Source organism: Camelina sativa, chromosome 7 (genome assembly GCF_030686135.1).
Source record: "Camelina sativa cultivar CO46 ecotype springtype chromosome 7, ASM3068613v1".
Taxonomy (NCBI): domain Eukaryota; kingdom Viridiplantae; phylum Streptophyta; class Magnoliopsida; order Brassicales; family Brassicaceae; genus Camelina; species Camelina sativa.
The window spans coordinates 5,119,694-5,136,802 of NC_141886.1; the positions used below are offsets into that span (position 1 = coordinate 5,119,694).

A 17,109-nucleotide genomic window follows, 5' to 3' on the forward strand; every position below is an offset into this window, starting at 1 on the left:
TCATTTCATTATTTTGTTAACACTATCAGTATCCGAGAATAGACATAACTAATTAAATTGATTAATAAATATTATGTAAAACACAATTATATTGCAGTAGTTTAAACCATAAAATTATTAATTATAACATATTTAACCAACAAATACAACTTATAATTTAAATGTTTTAGTTATAAATAATTTGTCTCGCGGTGTACCGCGGGTCCTAATCTAGTAATATATTGTATGTTTTACATTTAAAAACAAATACCATACTAAAGCATTTTACAATACTGTATTTAAATAAACTAGGTTAGATCCGCGCTACGCTGTCGGGTATTTTTTTTTTAACTATTTTTGGATATATTAGATTGATATATGCGCTATACCGTAGAGTTGTTTATAATAGTTTTATGTTTATTTTTTTCTTTTGAATTTTTTTGTAAGCATAATTTGTTTATTTGTTGTTTGGAATCAAATATTATAATTAATAATGTTTTTGATAGAGTTCATAGGAAGACATCACTTTATCACATCAAGTTTTCAATTATAAACCACATTGGCTAGATTATATTGACATACCCTTAACCCTTCATCTTTGTTCTGCCATGAGAAATACAAATAAGGTTATCCACATAAATTTATGTCATAAGATAACGTAAGGAATTTGCAAAAATAAGAAAGTTTATTACATGTACTTTATATGCAGATGAACAAGTCAAGAAAGATACGGGATATAAGAGAAATTAACATAGACATTCAGTTTTGACCATACATCTTGAAGTAACAAAACGGGATAATAGAAGAAGCATTTGTGAGGTTCCAATCCTAAGAATTTAAGGTCCATTACTGTTGTGATTTGTTGCTACTAACATGAAAAAAAAAATCTTAAAACAATTTAGCAATCATAAATTCTTAGAAGTAAAGAATCGTAAGGCACTGAAATACGTGATCCAATCGTCCATCCAATTAGTTCATAGACTTCATACGCTTACACCGAAGCATATTCCAATGTATATTAACTTGCTTTGTGATCCCAATTGTTATCAGTACCTTAAAATTAATACTAGAGGCAAAAGCAAAACTGAGATTATCATAGCAATCAGAAGATAGCAAAACAGTTGTGTGGGAGATTAATTACCTTATGCATATGAACTCTTTTCTGAGTTTTTTGTTTTGCCGTTTCAGACTTCTAATTGCACCTTTGATTCACTTAGTTCCTCAGCTTTCTGTTTTGGCTCTTCAATCATGTCACAAAGCAAATAGAGTATATCAGATCATGTGGCTGTAATATGAAAATCGAAGAAAAACATGGTTACTGCAGAGCGGCTAGGGCTTTGATGAGAAAGTTGCTGATCTGGTAGAGATGATTTTGATTGGACAAAAATGTTGAGCTATATTAATCTATATTAACAGTTTGGAAGTACATTTTGTGTCATGCCCTTTTAATTTTGTTTATTTAAAAAGTTATTTACAACATTAACCCCTCGAAAGTTTCGAAAACTAACATTACATCAGATTTTGTTTCCTAAATATTTTAAATTTCATTCTAACTAAAAAATAATAGCAATCAATATGGAAATAAAAACTATCATATATTTAACCACACATTCTGTTGTGTTTTGAATCTGAATCCTTCGCAAACAAAGAAAACAACAATTTGATTCCTATTTCGTTTTCCAAAACCTGTAAGCTTTGATTCTTAACGTAAGAAAAACTTCGATTGATATTTATTTAAATATTATAATTAACATATATATAAACTTAATAAAAAAAAAATTATTACGAATATGTAAAATTAAAAAAAATTACTATATAATGTGGTTAGATAGTAGATGAGTTATAAAGAAGACATATTGGAATTAATAAAATATTATTAAATTTGTGTTAGCACAGGTTAATAATATTATAATTAACATTTTTGAAGTACATTTTGTGTGCTATGCCCTTTTAGTTTTGTTTATTTAAAAAGTTATTTACAATATTTACCCCTAAAACGTTTTCAAAACTAACATTACATCAGATTTTGTTTCCTAAATATTTTAAATTTCATTCCAACTAAAAAATAATAGCAATCAATATGGAAATAAAAACTATCATATATATAACCACACATTCTGTTGTGTTTTGAACATGAATCCTTCGCAAACAAAGAAAACAACAATTTGATTCCCATTTCGTTTTCCAAAACTTGTGAGCTTTGATTCTTAAAGTAAGAAAAACTTCGATTGATATTTATTTAAATATTATAATTAACATATATTTATACTTAATAAAAAATAATTATTACGAATATGTAAAATTAAAAAAAAATCACTATATAATGTGGTTATATAGTAGATGAGTCATAAAGAGGACATATTGGAATTAATAAAATATTATTAAATTTGTGTTAACACAGGTTAATAATATTATCAATATTAACATTTTTGAAGTACATTTTGTGTTATGCCCTTTAAGTTTTGCGTATTTAAAATTTTATTTACAACATTAATCCCTAAACAAATTCCATAAATAACATTGCAGAAAAACTCAAATACTAAATTTTCTTAAATTGACCAACATTTGTTACATTTATTGTCATAAAATCTTAACAATATCTATACATTCCAATTTTTCCAAAAACAGTTCTATCTATTAAAGTTTTAATCCCAGTAAATCACCAAAACTATCTTTAGAGATTTTGTTTGTATAGACTTTCTATATAAATTTTTGCTTTACATATTTTGATTGTAAAATGTAGATTTAGTCATCTACATTACTTGATTTGAGGTACTTAGGGGTTGATTCCTCAGATTTCTCACATTATAATAAATAAAATTAAATAATTATTCCGTGGTGTTTCTATAAATTGAAGTACATTTGGTTTCCTTTAAGTTATAATTATTTACAAAGTTAATCCTTAAAAAATTGCACATACAAACATAATCAATTAGATTCCTAAAATGTCTCTACAAATTTGGTTTATAATTTCCTAAAACAATTTATATATTAAGAAATTTATTACACTTAATAACATATGCCAAAAATATCTATACAATATTTTTTTCTTTTAAAAACTCTAATATTCAGTAATAATTATATTGTTTCATATGAGCAATTAAAACTTTAATGGTTATTAATATGCTGATAAAAAATGCAAAAATAATTATTTCATGAGTTAAATCTAATAAATTGGAGTATGTATAATAGAAATTAATATGCGGTATACTGCATAATAACGTTGATGGATATAATTCTTTCACGGGTTAAATCTAAATAACTTTAAACTTACAGATTAAATTGAAAAACACTAAAAAATTAAAAAATAATAAATTAAGAATAGTTCTTTCACGATTTAAATCTAAAAAGCAGTAAAAATTTCTATTTTTATAACTATAAGAAATTCCATACGGTATAAATGTAACATTAGTATAAATAAAATTAAATAATTGTCGCGTTGCTGCGGTATACAACTGATGAAATTTTATAATTAACAATTAAAATACAATTATACAATTTTAAATACTAAACAAAATTAACAAACAAATACAATTTTTTAAAATTTTTTTTTTTTTTTGTAAAAATATTGTCTCATGATATATCGCGGGTTAAAATCTAGTTGTTATAATTTGATTGGTCACATGTTTTTACTGCAACAAAACACCGCCTATTTTTATTGTATTGATCATTACATCACCGCAAATCGAGGGTTAATCGTCTAGTGGTTATATGTCAGACAAAAAAATAAAATAGAGATTATTAAATATGGGACCGTGCTAGCTGTTTCCAAAAAATATTAACCAAAAAAAAAAAAACTATATAGCCTAATCAATCTATGAAAAGTATAGCGTTCAAAATAGGATAACAAATCTATGTTACCTTTAGCAAGTTGATCAGTTATTATTAGTTCCACCAGGAATTGAATATTACTAACTGTTAAGTACACTAATCAGAAATGAATCTACACTAAGTTTTATCATAGTTATCCTTAATCTAGTGGGGACATCGAATCGCATGCATGTTTGAGGTACTTTTTTTGTTAATAAACAATAATTGGCCGATTAGAATAACAATGATAAATTAGTTTACGGGTCTTTGACCTTCGCTATGAGCAAGGCCAGGGTCGGACATTATAAAGTGAAAGTAGAATAAAATTTGAAAAAAAAAATGGGAATTAGTTAGAGTGTTTATGCACCGTGCGTCTCTCTCTCTCATTAGTTATTAATTGTTATTATCTTATTTTCAAGTTGCCATATAAAGTCATATAACTAAGTTACATTCCAATGGTCCACCATCAATGAGCCTAGCTCCAATTTAAACTAAACAATTTTATTCAATCTTTTAATATATAGACTTTGTTTTGCTTCTGTGGTGAGAAACAATAAATAACGAACGATATGAATTAACAAGACTTTGTGATTCTAGAAACTCTCTTAGAGATCAAGTGGGCAGTCTCTAGTATTCTCAATTTCTCATTATAAGGAGGATTAGGGAGGGGGATATGATGCTTAGATTGTGATCTTTTTCGACCCCATATACATCCTATGAAAGTTTTCCTAAAGAAACTACTTACGTTAAAAGAATCCCTTTCAAATTCTATCACATGTAAGATAATTACATTAGAAGAATCTCTAAGAAAAATAAAACAAAAAACAAAGGTGACCCCTTGCAATAAATGTTGATAAATTTTGATTGTCGTTATAATATATGTCACTAGGTATCGTTACAAATATGGATTGTGAATGTAAATGTATATATATATGTTCAAAAGGGGTATGCACTTGGACGTTGAGGTCAAACATCAATCACTTTAGTGGACAAAACCATTTTATTTTTGTTTGTCTCGCGGGCAGAGCTCGCGCTCTCTCTTGTCCGCTTTCAAGTTTCCAACACTTCTTCAAAAAGAATAAATACTTAAATAGTATAATCAGCAATAATTTAATTTGATTTTACATTTCCCTCTTGTGTGTTTCTGTGTTTTCCCACTTTTTGTGATGGGGAATAATCAATAGCCATATTTTCCATTTGTAGCACATGGAAATAGTACATTATCGCATGCCTCTGTAGTACTCTGTAGTCTGTACTTAGTTATTGATTATACGGAATATCTTGTACTGGTTTGTTACGTGTTAATTTAATGAATTGGTTGGTTATTTGAAGGAAAAATAAAATATACTTTAATGAGTTTTTATTTAACAAAAGAAAAGAGTTTAGTAGTATGAGAGTGATCCAAATTCCCAAGAATAGCTTAACTTTTTTGATAAAGGATGAAATAAATGAAAATGCTCACAGTAGAATGTAAATGAACAGTAATATCCCTTAAGGGTTAACCGGTTAAGGCATATTAATCCTAATAATAGCCATGCCAACTAATTTTTGTATTTTAAAGATTATTTTTTAATTAGCATTTATGTAGTATCTCTTATCCCCTGTATATTAATAGATAAGCACTCTTACAAAAAATTTGAGGTGTCGCGCTCACATAGCTTCTGTGATTTTTTTAATAAATGCTCTTACTTCTCATTATTATTTACATAAATATGCCATTGAAATATTATGAGCCAATATTTTTCTATTAGTTTTTAAAAATAAAAGATTTAATCAACTGTTAAATCCGAAAATGTATTTAATTATCATTATCATAACCTATTTACTTATTAAAATAAATTATATTTCACAAACAAGAAAAAAATTATTCATTTATTTACCACTTTTATCATTTTTCTCATTCCATTTATAAACTTAAGATTTGTTTAAATTAAATCGTTAGTCTAAAAAATATTGTTTTATCTATTTAATGGTATAGCGATATAGATAATAATATGAAAACATAAAATTTATGAATTTGATTTTTAGAACACAAAAAAAAATATCAAAACTTTCTACATCACCTTAAAATTATTTTCTAAGTTTAAATATTTCACGAGTGAGACGTATTTTACAGAAAATAAACGCAAATTTGAATAAACGAAAAAAAATTTACTTACATATTTTGCTATATACAAACGAATCTTAAATTTCAAATAATAAATTTACTCATAATATTTTATTTAAATCAATTTCTCTATCACGTAGTGCGGATTGCTACCTAGTGGATTTTTAATTTATGTGGGAGCCAAGATGCTACAGATCAATGATCCCTTTGAAATATATATGTTTTATAATATCTAGTTGTTTTTTTTGGGTGGGAATTTTTTTAATTTTTCAGTCTTAGTTAAAGTTACGTGCACTATAACATACAAACGTAATGAAATAATATTACAATAGGTTTTACCTTGTGGTACACCACGGGTCTATTATTTTGTTGATATATATACTGTTAATGGTTGTAGGTAGAGTTTTGTAGAAACTCTTGATTCACAAGTTGAGAATATACATTTTACGATTTGTTAGTTATGATTTAAGAATGAAGGATCTGGCATATTCTTATTATGATTCTCAATTGATATTGTTGGATTAATAATGTATATTTAAAGCTAATAAGATCTTACTAAATATTTAATCGTTTATTAAACACAAATTAGATATTTCCTAAGAGGTATTCATCTTGAATTAGTTGCTATATTATAGGGATGTGATTACATAAATTGGGTTATCAATTCTTTTTGTCAAACTCGGTCCTAAAAATTCGGCATGCAAATTAGATATTTCTTAAGATACAATTGGCATTAATTGGATGTAAATAAGTATGCTATGGATTGAAAACCGGCCCAAAATATTCGGCAATCTTAAGGAGAATCCGGATAATTGAATCGGTTATAATTTTAGTTGAAAACCCGACCCGAAGTTGGCAAAAAGTGATGGCACCCTATTGTACTCCAAAAATGTATTGCAAGCTCTATATGTGGCTATACTTGTTTGGTTACAAATATCTAAGACAATTTTTAATATATATCCGTTTATAAAAATTCAAATCACATTATATGCTGAAAAAAATCTAAAATTTTATTAAATTTATGTATTGAATAGTAATTAAAATAATTAAATATAAGATTAAATAAAAATGAAAGGAGAATTATATTTTAATCTAACATATTTATTTAAATAAGACAGATATATTTTAGGAAATTAATATTATCAAATAAGGAAATGATTGTGTTTGGTTGTAAAGATTGTAGAGAATTTAGTTGAGACTTGTTTGGATACAAAGATAAGAGAGGATGACACAAAAATGTACTTCAAAAATATTAAAATAGATATATAAATGTTATATTAAAAGGAAATGACTTGTTCTATGTCTCTAATCGGTATTAAAACATCTAAATTTTTTTATCTAAAAAAATCGTAAAAAAAGTGTAGCTTAGGTAGAAACATTAATTGTTTGCCAAAAAAAAAAGAAAAAAAGTGGAAACATTAATTTGGACGTCCAACTAACCATTTCTTTATGAAACATTTCATGATATTATTGGTTTAAATACTCTACTTTCCTTTATATAATTTAGAGTAGACAAGACTTTCTAACAAACAAGTACGATCCATTAATTCATACGATTTAAATAATATTGAATGAGATTTTTTGGTTTAATATTGAATGAGATTTAAATAATATTGAATGAGAATTTTATGTGGACGAAAAACAATATAGAGACTAGTCATATAACGCATATTAATTTAAAACATCAAGGAATACTTTTCTTTTATTTATTTTTTATTTTTCTAAAAAGAGGAAAGAAATACTGTTATACTCAATTATAAGCATCAAGTTGTATGCTTGTATCAGATGCTTGAAAACGCCAGAAATTTAATAAAACAAAAAGGCTTCATTACATTCATACCATTATATTTAAACTAACTGGTTGCTATAATTATTCAAGTTTTTTTTTTTTGTCAAACTTTCCTATTGTTTGCACATGCATGCGTTGTGCTATATGAAATATATAATTTCAAATTAATTTTTAAGAAAATTTTAAAATGTAATTGATTTTTTGTTTAAAAAAGAAATCTCTGAGAAGTAAATTTTAACTAGTATTAGTCAATTTTGATATGATACGTGTATTTTGTGATTCACAAGAAGTTATCTAGAAAGCCAGCCACATATTCGGAATCAATTAATGTAGTAGACAAATTTTAGTCTATGAAACGTGAAAGAAACAAGCAAATTTTGCACATATCACAACATATAATACACCAAGTCAAAACACTAACTGAAAATGATACTTCGATGTTATCAACTCGTATAAATATGTTAGCATACAAGTTACATGTCGATACCAATATACCATGTATATGTTCTCGGTAAGCGTATTCGAACTCTAGGAAGGTATTTTTTTTGTAAATACAACATTTTCAGTATAATGTAGAGGATCTCTCCCAATCTGACCCATAACTCAATCTGATCGAGAACCATTTCCTCTCATTTAGAAAGAGAAAACACTTTAAGAGACATTAATTTAGCTAAACACAGGTTTCAGGATTTTTAACCGTTATATGCATTATAGAATTAGAATCCATACAAATAGTTTCCAATCATAATGGTCGTATCGAGGAAACCTCATCCAATTTCAGTTCCCGATTTTTTAAGAACACAAAAAAAAAAGTCAATTTCGTTAAGCTTTGTGACGTTTCAGTCGATCTTTATTACAGAACCCTATTCTCCAACCAAAAATGACCAATTATTATTGACCAATGGTTTTATGACAGAAATATCTATTTTGTCTTTATGCCAAATTTATAAATTAGTGGCTGTCGGCAGATCAAGAGAAGACCACTCTCTAGGGGCCACAGTTCGATCCTCTCTTTTTCTCTTTTAAATTCTTTATCAAAACAAAAACTAAACTAATGGTTTCAACCGTAAAAATGGTTATTGCAATGAAGACGAAGAAAAACTAAAAAAATCTGGTATTACGATCTTGGATAATACTACTTATGTGGTTATCATTTTATTTTTACTTTCAATCAGGACGAATTTAATATAGTCTTCTGTCTAGTTACAATACTATTATTTCCAATTGTTATAAAGATTTTCTAGTAAAAGTGTAGATAAATTTAAATGGGATGGGAAGACTTTCTATATATATATCAGTAATAAGTTTTATATAACTTGTAGAATGCTGTCATATATATCCTGATTAATAGCGCTGTTAAATTTGTTGGATATTTATATTACAACTAATAAGTTGGTGAACCCAATTTAAACATAACAATTTGGTGAAATAGTGTGTTACATCAGTCTTTTCTGTTTATAACATCAATTATTATTCACAAAAAATGTTGTCGTGAAATTTTTACTATTAGTATTATGTGTTGTCAAGTTTCAACACGCAAATATTATACTCTTTCTTAGATTTATATAAAAAATTAAGAGAATGGTAACACGATGACATGAATCTCAATCGGACGAACAAAACAAACACAAAAACTATATACATAACATCTGACTTTAATCACCATATGGATTTTTAGATTTATTTGTTTGCAAGGATCAGTTTACTACAGTCCGTCTGGAAGACTCCACAGTCCACACTTTACCCTAGTTTCAAAAACACATGACATAACCCATTCACTAACTCAAAATATAGATGGAGATGTTTCTTTTCTCCATACATAAACAATAGTTTGATATAACCTTGTATCTTCTAGATTAATTTGTAATATGTCAATTTCGTAGCATCCTTCACAATATCCTTCAAACTAAAAGTATATCCTCACAAACTCTTTCTACATATAAGGTATATATGTGCTACTAAATGATCAAATTCTAAATGATAATATATAAATGTCGTTTTGTAATGTTGCTTTGCTCGATAATATTTATATCTATATATAAAAACATCGTTTTATAGCATTTGTGAAAATGTTTGCTAGTTAAAAAGTGGAATATGTTATTTACATATATATTTTTTACTATAATTCTATAGTTATCAATTATGATTGTTAGGGGATTTTATGACTGTGATTGACAACCATTAAATGCGAATTTTAAAACGTTTTTCACAAAAAAACGCATTGGTTGCCCAAATCACAAGATTTTAACTCTATATATATTTGAATAAAGAGAATTTTTATATCTATGAGTACTAACATATATTGGGGATTGTTTCAAGTCAACTCTGGGAGACTCAACTCAGTACAATAAGCGCAGGTCCTACAGCTACAATACAATTGAGGTCTGTCAAAACTTACGTGGATGACAAGTGCCACATCATGATATTGCTGATCTCATCTATTTTGTCGGTATCTCGCCGCCTAACGTCACCCCTCTAAATAGTATTCCGCCACGTGGAAACTAAAAACACCAGTTTTTTTTTCTTTCTTTCTTTGCTTTTGAAATAGGGATAGATCCGTATAAAATCTTGTTTTCTTCCTCAATTGAATTGAAAAAAAACAAGACACCAGTTTTGTGGTTGGTCCCCATGCGGTTGTATAAGAATTTTTATTAGTTTTTTAAGGCAGCCATATTTGTCTAATAGGACCTATGAAAACAATATAACAATAAAATACTTCCCACTTTCATATATCTTATAAATTCCGTGTCTCTTATATATATAGGATTAGGTTTTGAAATAACTTAGTGCCCACAAACAAGAATAGATAACAAAAAACAAGAAAAGAGAAAAGAAAAAAAAAAAATACTCATGGAATATTCCCAATCTCCCATGTATTCTTCTCCGAGTTCTTGGAGCTCATCACAAGAATCACTCTTATGGAAAGAGAGTTGCTTCTTTGATCAATCTTCTGATCCTCAATCTTTCTTGTGCCCTAATTATCATGATTACTCCGATGACTTTTTCTCATTTGAGTCGTCGGAGATGATGGTGAAGGAAGAGATCCAAAACAGTGAAGTTTCCAACTCCGAGGAGGAAGAAAAGGTTGGGATTGATGAAGAAGAAAGATCATACAGAGGAGTGAGGAAAAGGCCGTGGGGCAAATTCGCAGCTGAGATAAGAGATTCCACTAGGAACGGGATTAGGGTTTGGCTCGGGACGTTCGACAAGGCCGAGGAAGCCGCTCTTGCTTACGATCAAGCGGCTTTCGCCACGAAAGGATCTCTCGCGACACTTAATTTCCCCGTGGAAGTGGTTAGAGAGTCGCTCAAGAAAATGGAGAATGTGAATCTTCATGACGGAGGATCTCCGGTTATGGCCTTGAAGAGGAAACATTCGCTTAGGAACCGGCCTAGAGGGAAGAAGAGATCCTCTTCTTCGTCTTCTTCTTCTTCTAATTCATCTTCTTACTCTTCTTCTTCATCTGCTTCTTCAACATCAAGAAGTAGTAAGCAGAGTGTTGTGAAGCAAGAAAGTGGTACACTTGTGGTATTTGAAGATTTAGGTGCCGAGTATTTAGAACAACTTCTTATGAGCTCATGTTGATCTTGTAATTAGTATTCAGCTAAAGCTACTATTAAACTTTAATTTTGTGATAATGATCTTGAAATTTCTTTGTTCATTCTGCAATTTCTTTGGTTCTCTTATTTTTTGTTTGTTGTATCCAAATGAAATTATTGGAATAGAGGCGATGGTGATGTTGAAGTGTATAAAAAAAAACTTTTTTTTTTCATAAAAAAAACTCCATTATTGCGTTATACGGCTGGAAAGTGTGTGTGTCCACCTTAACTGCTTTATATATTTTTTTGTGCTTTAATAATTGTTTTCAAGTGTAAGAGATATTAGAGGATGAAAAATACTCGAATTAGCGATTCTTGTAAATCCAAGACTGTGAATCTTAAAAATCAATCAAGTCGACCCAATCTATAAAGGTATATTCTTAGTTCGAATAACAAAATCTAACCAAAAAGAAGTTGATAAGATAAACTATAAAGTATTTTTTATGTGTAGGGTAATTCGATTAGATCCATAAAAGGTACAATAAAATGTTATATTATCTAGGTATATAAAAGATATTATGACGTTCTTATTATATTGTGTTATTACGTCGTTAATGATGCTTTCGTTATCGTCATTATTGTTAATCTCATTATAAATTGGTTGTTTAACTTTCTTTGCTACTATTTTTTTCGTTGAAGCTTTCTCAACCCAATAAAGCTACACTATGAACGTTTTAGATCATAACAACATGTCGAAGTTTTGTTGGATGAGATTTTTTTTGTTGTTCAATACGCATAAGATGCAAATATTTTTGAGGATCTGTACTATTATCATCGTAATTTATATTCGAATTTGGTAGTCTACGTACTGTATATGAGTTTTTGAAGATTAATAATAAGTTTATGACTTTAAAGGAATACTTCAAACGCAAGCTAGCATTCATTTATAATTTGCTAACCATATTTGTTTTTTAATATTGTTCAAAATGGATTGAGACACGACGACATATTTGGGTGTTTAGATCGATCACTAGTGTGCATTGGCGTCTGGTGAGACAATAATGTTTAGAAGAAATTAATGAGATTGTTTGTTTGTGTTTATAAACAATAGTAAAATCTAAGAGATAGAGATAACATTAGAAAAAGAAAATGGAGGTTTGTTAAAAATAAAAATAATACATGGAGGTTGAGTAACTTGAATATATGTGAAATAGGATCTTAACTGGATTTAATTACGTATGAATATTTTATCTGATTTTAAATTGTTTTCTATCCAGCCAAAATTGATAATAGGTTTAAACATGTGATACAGCAAATTTTATTTAAAACGTGAAAATATATTCAAAAAGACAAATTTACATATGGGTATATGACCTGTTCGAAATAGGGAATAAGCAAAAAGGGTGATAGACAACGAGGAAAAGACAAGAGAATTGAGACAAAATCATATCCTTAACAAATAAAGAAAGAGTGATTAATTAAGTAATGGTGGTTGATTAATTAAAAACGACGGAGATTAGATGGCAAATGGCAAGTCGTGGTGAGGATCATATCCAGTTTGTGATAAAGCAGGTACCATGATTTGACCACATTTAAATTGGCTCATTGTAATAACATCACTGATGATGCGAATAAGTTTCCTAGTTAGGAAATCTAATGGTCTAACCGGTTCGGAACCGGAATAGAAGCAATTCTGTAAACCTAAAATATATACAATTATCAAAAAAAATATATATATATATATATACAAAATACATGGTTTATAAGTAGTGGGTTATTTGTTTTGACGTAAAAGAAGAAAAAAAGGACTTATTAGTGAAGGAGTATTTTGGCTGAGTTTAAAGTTTAAACATAAGATGAACACAACAATGCACAAACGAACTAAGGAGTTGAAAAGTTGTTAGAACTGGACTCGACACAACATTTGTGTGACATAAAGAATGAAAAAGTGAAAAGCACACAAAGAAAGCTACTGTTTAAGAATTATAACATTTACAATTATATTTCACTATTTCTAAAACCCTCCTTGATGAATCCGGTTTGAACCGGTCAGGCCAGACCACACCCTAAGCCAAAAAAATTCTGAGAGGCGATCCGGTCTGGGTTTAAGGAATGACAAGAGAGCCAAAAAAAGAAAGCAAACCATCATGACCAAAGTTTGAAGTTACAAAACAAAAGAAAGCCCATGACAAGTTTTTATTCCAAAAGCTTATTATAACCCCCTGGCCCAGAGGTGTTTAAATTTTCTTACAATTATTATTTTTTGGGATCAAATTTACATGCAATTTATTGATTTATTAGTTCCATACTTCTATCTTATTTTGCATTTAAAAACGATTTTGGTCTTGAAAAGTTAAACATTTTCCATTTAATTTTACTCTGATCGAATGTTTCAGTGTACCAAGAACAAGAATACCATAAATAGCCTCACACAAAGCAATGAAACATTTTTCTGATAAACAAAAGCCAAAAAGCAATTAGTTAAATAGTAAAAACTCAAAACAGATTAAAATGGTCGAAAATTAAAACTCTCATAAAAGCTAGAAATTTATAGAGTTAGACAAAATCCAGACCAATAGCCTCTTCAGCACTCTAACTCTAGCTTAGATAACTTGAGCATTAACCAAAGTGACTAATAATAACTTAATCAGTCATTAGGGAGTACAACAAAAGTTATTAGAAAAAAAAAGCAATTAACCCCACAAGTGTGTCTGGTAAAACTCAGTAACCGTTGCTTGGAACAGCTTCCATGTACTGTTTCTCCACAACCTCCATCACTGTGTCTGCAATTCCACTTGCATACACACAAGATCCTTCACAAATCTGCCCCAAAAATCAAAAATTAGTTCAATTGGTTTGATAAGTTAAAACAAAAAAACAGATTCAGACTAAACATTTTCATTACCTTAGTGTTGAACAAGAAGCTGTAGTACTCACCAATCTGTCCACCTGCAACATGGTGAAGATCAAGCTGAAGCTGATCAAGAACCTTGGTGGTGAACAACAGACAGTTAATCTTCTTCTTCTGAACGAGCTTGATGGTTACTTCATCATCGATTATACGAACATCGACCTCAGTTACTTTGGATTTCCTCTTAAGCCAAGAACATCTCAGTGAGTTGTTGTTGTTCTTGCTGAAACAAGATTGGTCTACTTCACTCTGTGGCTTGTAATTCACAGTGTCTTCTTCTTCTTGTTGTTGATCTTCTCCACGTCTAGCTTTCTTCTTGCTCCTGAATCTCCCAAATCTCTTCTTCTCCACAAGCATCTTAAACTCCTCGATTGTCCTTAACAGCTCTTTGATGTAATCTATAGCCTCTCCAACGATGGATGCTCTATCACTCTACAGAGATTAAGCCACAACAATGTTAACATATATAGTCTCTCATACACATGAACTGAATTAAAAGCAAATTATATACCTTTGTGGGATTTGGAATGAGGCTCTTTAAGTCTTGGAAACGATCATTGAAGTGAACTCTTCTTTCACGTTCTGTAGGGGAATTGTTAGACTTTTGAGATCTTCTTCTTTTACGAGTAACAACACCAGTTGTGTTAAACTCGAGAACCCCATTGTCAAACCCATCACCGTTGTTGTCGTTGTTGTTGTGTCCTCCTTCAAAATACATCATATTCACACCACCATTAGCATCCATCTGAATCTGATCTCGAGGCTGCATAGGGAAATTCAAATGGAAGAGTGGGTCGTACATGACAGCAGCAGCAGAGGAAGAAGACATAATGTCTGAGAATGAGTTAGGAAGCATAGAAGAAGGATGATGATGAAGAGGAGGAGGAGGCAATGAGCATCTAGGCAAGTGTAAGAGACTAAGCAAATCAGGAGTTGTAGCAGAGTTTGGAACCATATTGACGAAATCTTGATACCCATTATGCTGATCCCAATCAGATTGTTGATGATGATGTGTAGCCATGTGGTGAATCATATTGTTATGGAACTGATCACAAGGAGGAGGAGGAGGATTGATGTGGAATTGGAGAGGTGTTGAAGCAGCTTGAGGACAGTCTTGTGGGCTGAGATGGAATTCAGAGAGCTCTTCTACTTCAACACTGCAATTGCTGTTGCTTGTGCTTCCGGCGACAAGAATTTGCGGCGGTTGTTCGGCTTGAGAGAAGCTAGTCTCCACCGTGACTTCAGCAGGAGTGTTGGGATCGAAACAACCCATCTCCTCGTAAAGGTTTCCTTTTTCTTCTGCGTTTGTAACAACAACACTAATTTAGATCTTCCATAAGATAAAAAGGCAGAAGCTTTGATGATAAAATGGAAGAAAAAAACAAAACTTTGTGACCTTCCATGAAGATGGTTCAACGATTGACTCTAAAAAGATGATTCCTTTCAACACCTGCAAAATCAAAAGTTAACCACTTTTACTTAACCATCTTTATAAGAAGATAGATTGGGAAAAACCAGAAATTCGAACCTAATTTCAAACAAGTTTGCTATTTTATCCATAATCTTTGGAATCGAAATTTGGGTTTTTAGATTCTACAACGATAGAGGAAAGATTGTAACATGGGAAAATGTTCTTCAGAATTCAAAAGATTAACAAATGGGTTTAGGGTTTGAGTTCGAGGATAAAGAGAAAGGGAGAGATATAAGAAGGGGGAAAAGTTCAACCTTGCAATGGTTTATTAAGTTGTTCCTTGAAGGAAAGTTTCATGAACTTAGTCCCTCTGCTTCTCTGTGTTTGAAATATACGGACATTTGCAGATGGGGACAGTAGAAGTCTTGAAGAAGGTGAAAAGGTGAGAAAATGTAATTATTAAATTGATGATATATATAATATTGCCTCTTTTCATATGTGGATAAAAATGTTGTAGAAAATGTAATTATTGAATTGATGGTAGTATAACCAAAATTAAGAGATAAATTATTATATGCATCCATTTGGTAAATAGTAATTATTATTATATAAAATTTAAATAATTAGTAATTACAAAAATGATTAAAAATTTAGCGGTATGGTATCGATTTATGTCACCAATCGAAAGCTAACGATAACAATAAATTATTAACATGTTTAAGCTAAAGTTTTTAGAGACATATTTTAGTTTTCATTTGTGGTTCAAGCATTTTACTGGTTTTTAGATTTTTTCAGTTTATAAATAGTTGTATCAAAAGCATAACAATTATAACATAAAACTTATAAGGATGACTCTTTTTTTTTTTTTTTTTTTACTAATTTTTGGTTGGATTTGTAAAGAAGGTACCATTGTATATTCTTTTCACCGTTACAAAAGCTGTCATTTTTTTGATATAAAATGTAAAAGTTGTTTTTATTTTTGTTTTTTGGAGTGTGTTTTGGTTGGAGCATGTGATTGTGGCCAAAACATTTTCAAGGTTGGTTAGAAGGATCAACAGATGGGTCCCAAGCCGAATCTCTCAGTCTCAGGTCCTTGCAAACGACTTTTATGGACATTTCCGTCATTATCATAGCTTTGCCTTCTATATCTCTCATGGGCTCATGGCAGAGTTATAAGACTTAAATTCATAAGATAAGTTGTATTGGTTAATCGTTAATATATAGAATGAAGTGTTTCTAGCTCACTAAAGATACGTTGCTGTTCTTAAATTGATCATTTTCCCATTAACTAATAACCAAAATACAAAACGTATTATCAAGTTGGAAGAACTTATGCAAAAATAAACTACCCATCATCAAATGACATCATTAGATCGATACTTGAAGACATATAATATAGAATCTCTAGTAAACAAAGTATTTTACTGTATGGATTGTTTTGAAGATAAGATATAATTTTTCATTATATATCGACCATCATATCTATTTATTAATTACATTTCAAGCTACTTTTTTATTTATTAATGTATGATTTGAAAAATTAAACACCGAAAAAAGTTGAGA

The 17,109-nt window shown here is 29.6% G+C and overlaps 2 protein-coding genes across 3 annotated transcripts; one reads left to right on the top strand and one right to left on the bottom strand.

Annotated features, from left to right (window-relative positions):
• Positions 1–10,367: 10,367 nt before the first annotated feature.
• On the top strand, positions 10,368–11,346 carry LOC104700348 (ethylene-responsive transcription factor 15). Its single transcript, XM_010415860.3, has one exon. The coding sequence runs from the start codon at positions 10,536–10,538 to the stop codon at positions 11,268–11,270; it is 735 nt and encodes a 244-aa protein (XP_010414162.2). The 5' UTR covers positions 10,368–10,535; the 3' UTR covers positions 11,271–11,346.
• A 2,390-nt stretch (positions 11,347–13,736) lies between these two features.
• Positions 13,737–15,993, bottom strand: LOC104700349 (transcription factor bHLH10-like). 2 transcript variants are annotated; one of them, XM_010415862.3, is made up of 5 exons: positions 15,861–15,993; positions 15,532–15,585; positions 14,647–15,434; positions 14,130–14,567; positions 13,737–14,047 (listed from the first exon to the last, which is right to left on the bottom strand). In XM_010415862.3, exons 2-5 carry the CDS (start codon positions 15,536–15,538, stop codon positions 13,946–13,948), a joined length of 1,335 nt encoding a protein of 444 aa, XP_010414164.2. In that variant the 5' UTR covers positions 15,539–15,585; positions 15,861–15,993; the 3' UTR covers positions 13,737–13,945. The 2 variants fall into 2 exon arrangements, with proteins under 2 accessions (XP_010414164.2, XP_010414163.2); XM_010415861.3 differs by having other exon boundaries at positions 15,664–15,955.
• Positions 15,994–17,109: the final 1,116 nt, after the last annotated feature.

Coding starts and splice junctions, on each gene's coding strand:
- LOC104700349 (XM_010415862.3), bottom strand. Junction 14,568..14,646: donor TCATTCCAAATCCCACAAAG/GTATATAATTTG, acceptor TAATCTCTGTAG/AGTGATAGAGCATCCATCGT. Junction 14,048..14,129: donor GCTTCTTGTTCAACACTAAG/GTAATGAAAATG, acceptor TTTTTGGGGCAG/ATTTGTGAAGGATCTTGTGT.
- LOC104700348 (XM_010415860.3), top strand. CDS start 10,536: ATGGAATATTCCCAATCTCCCATGTATTCTTCTCCGAGTTCTTGGAGC.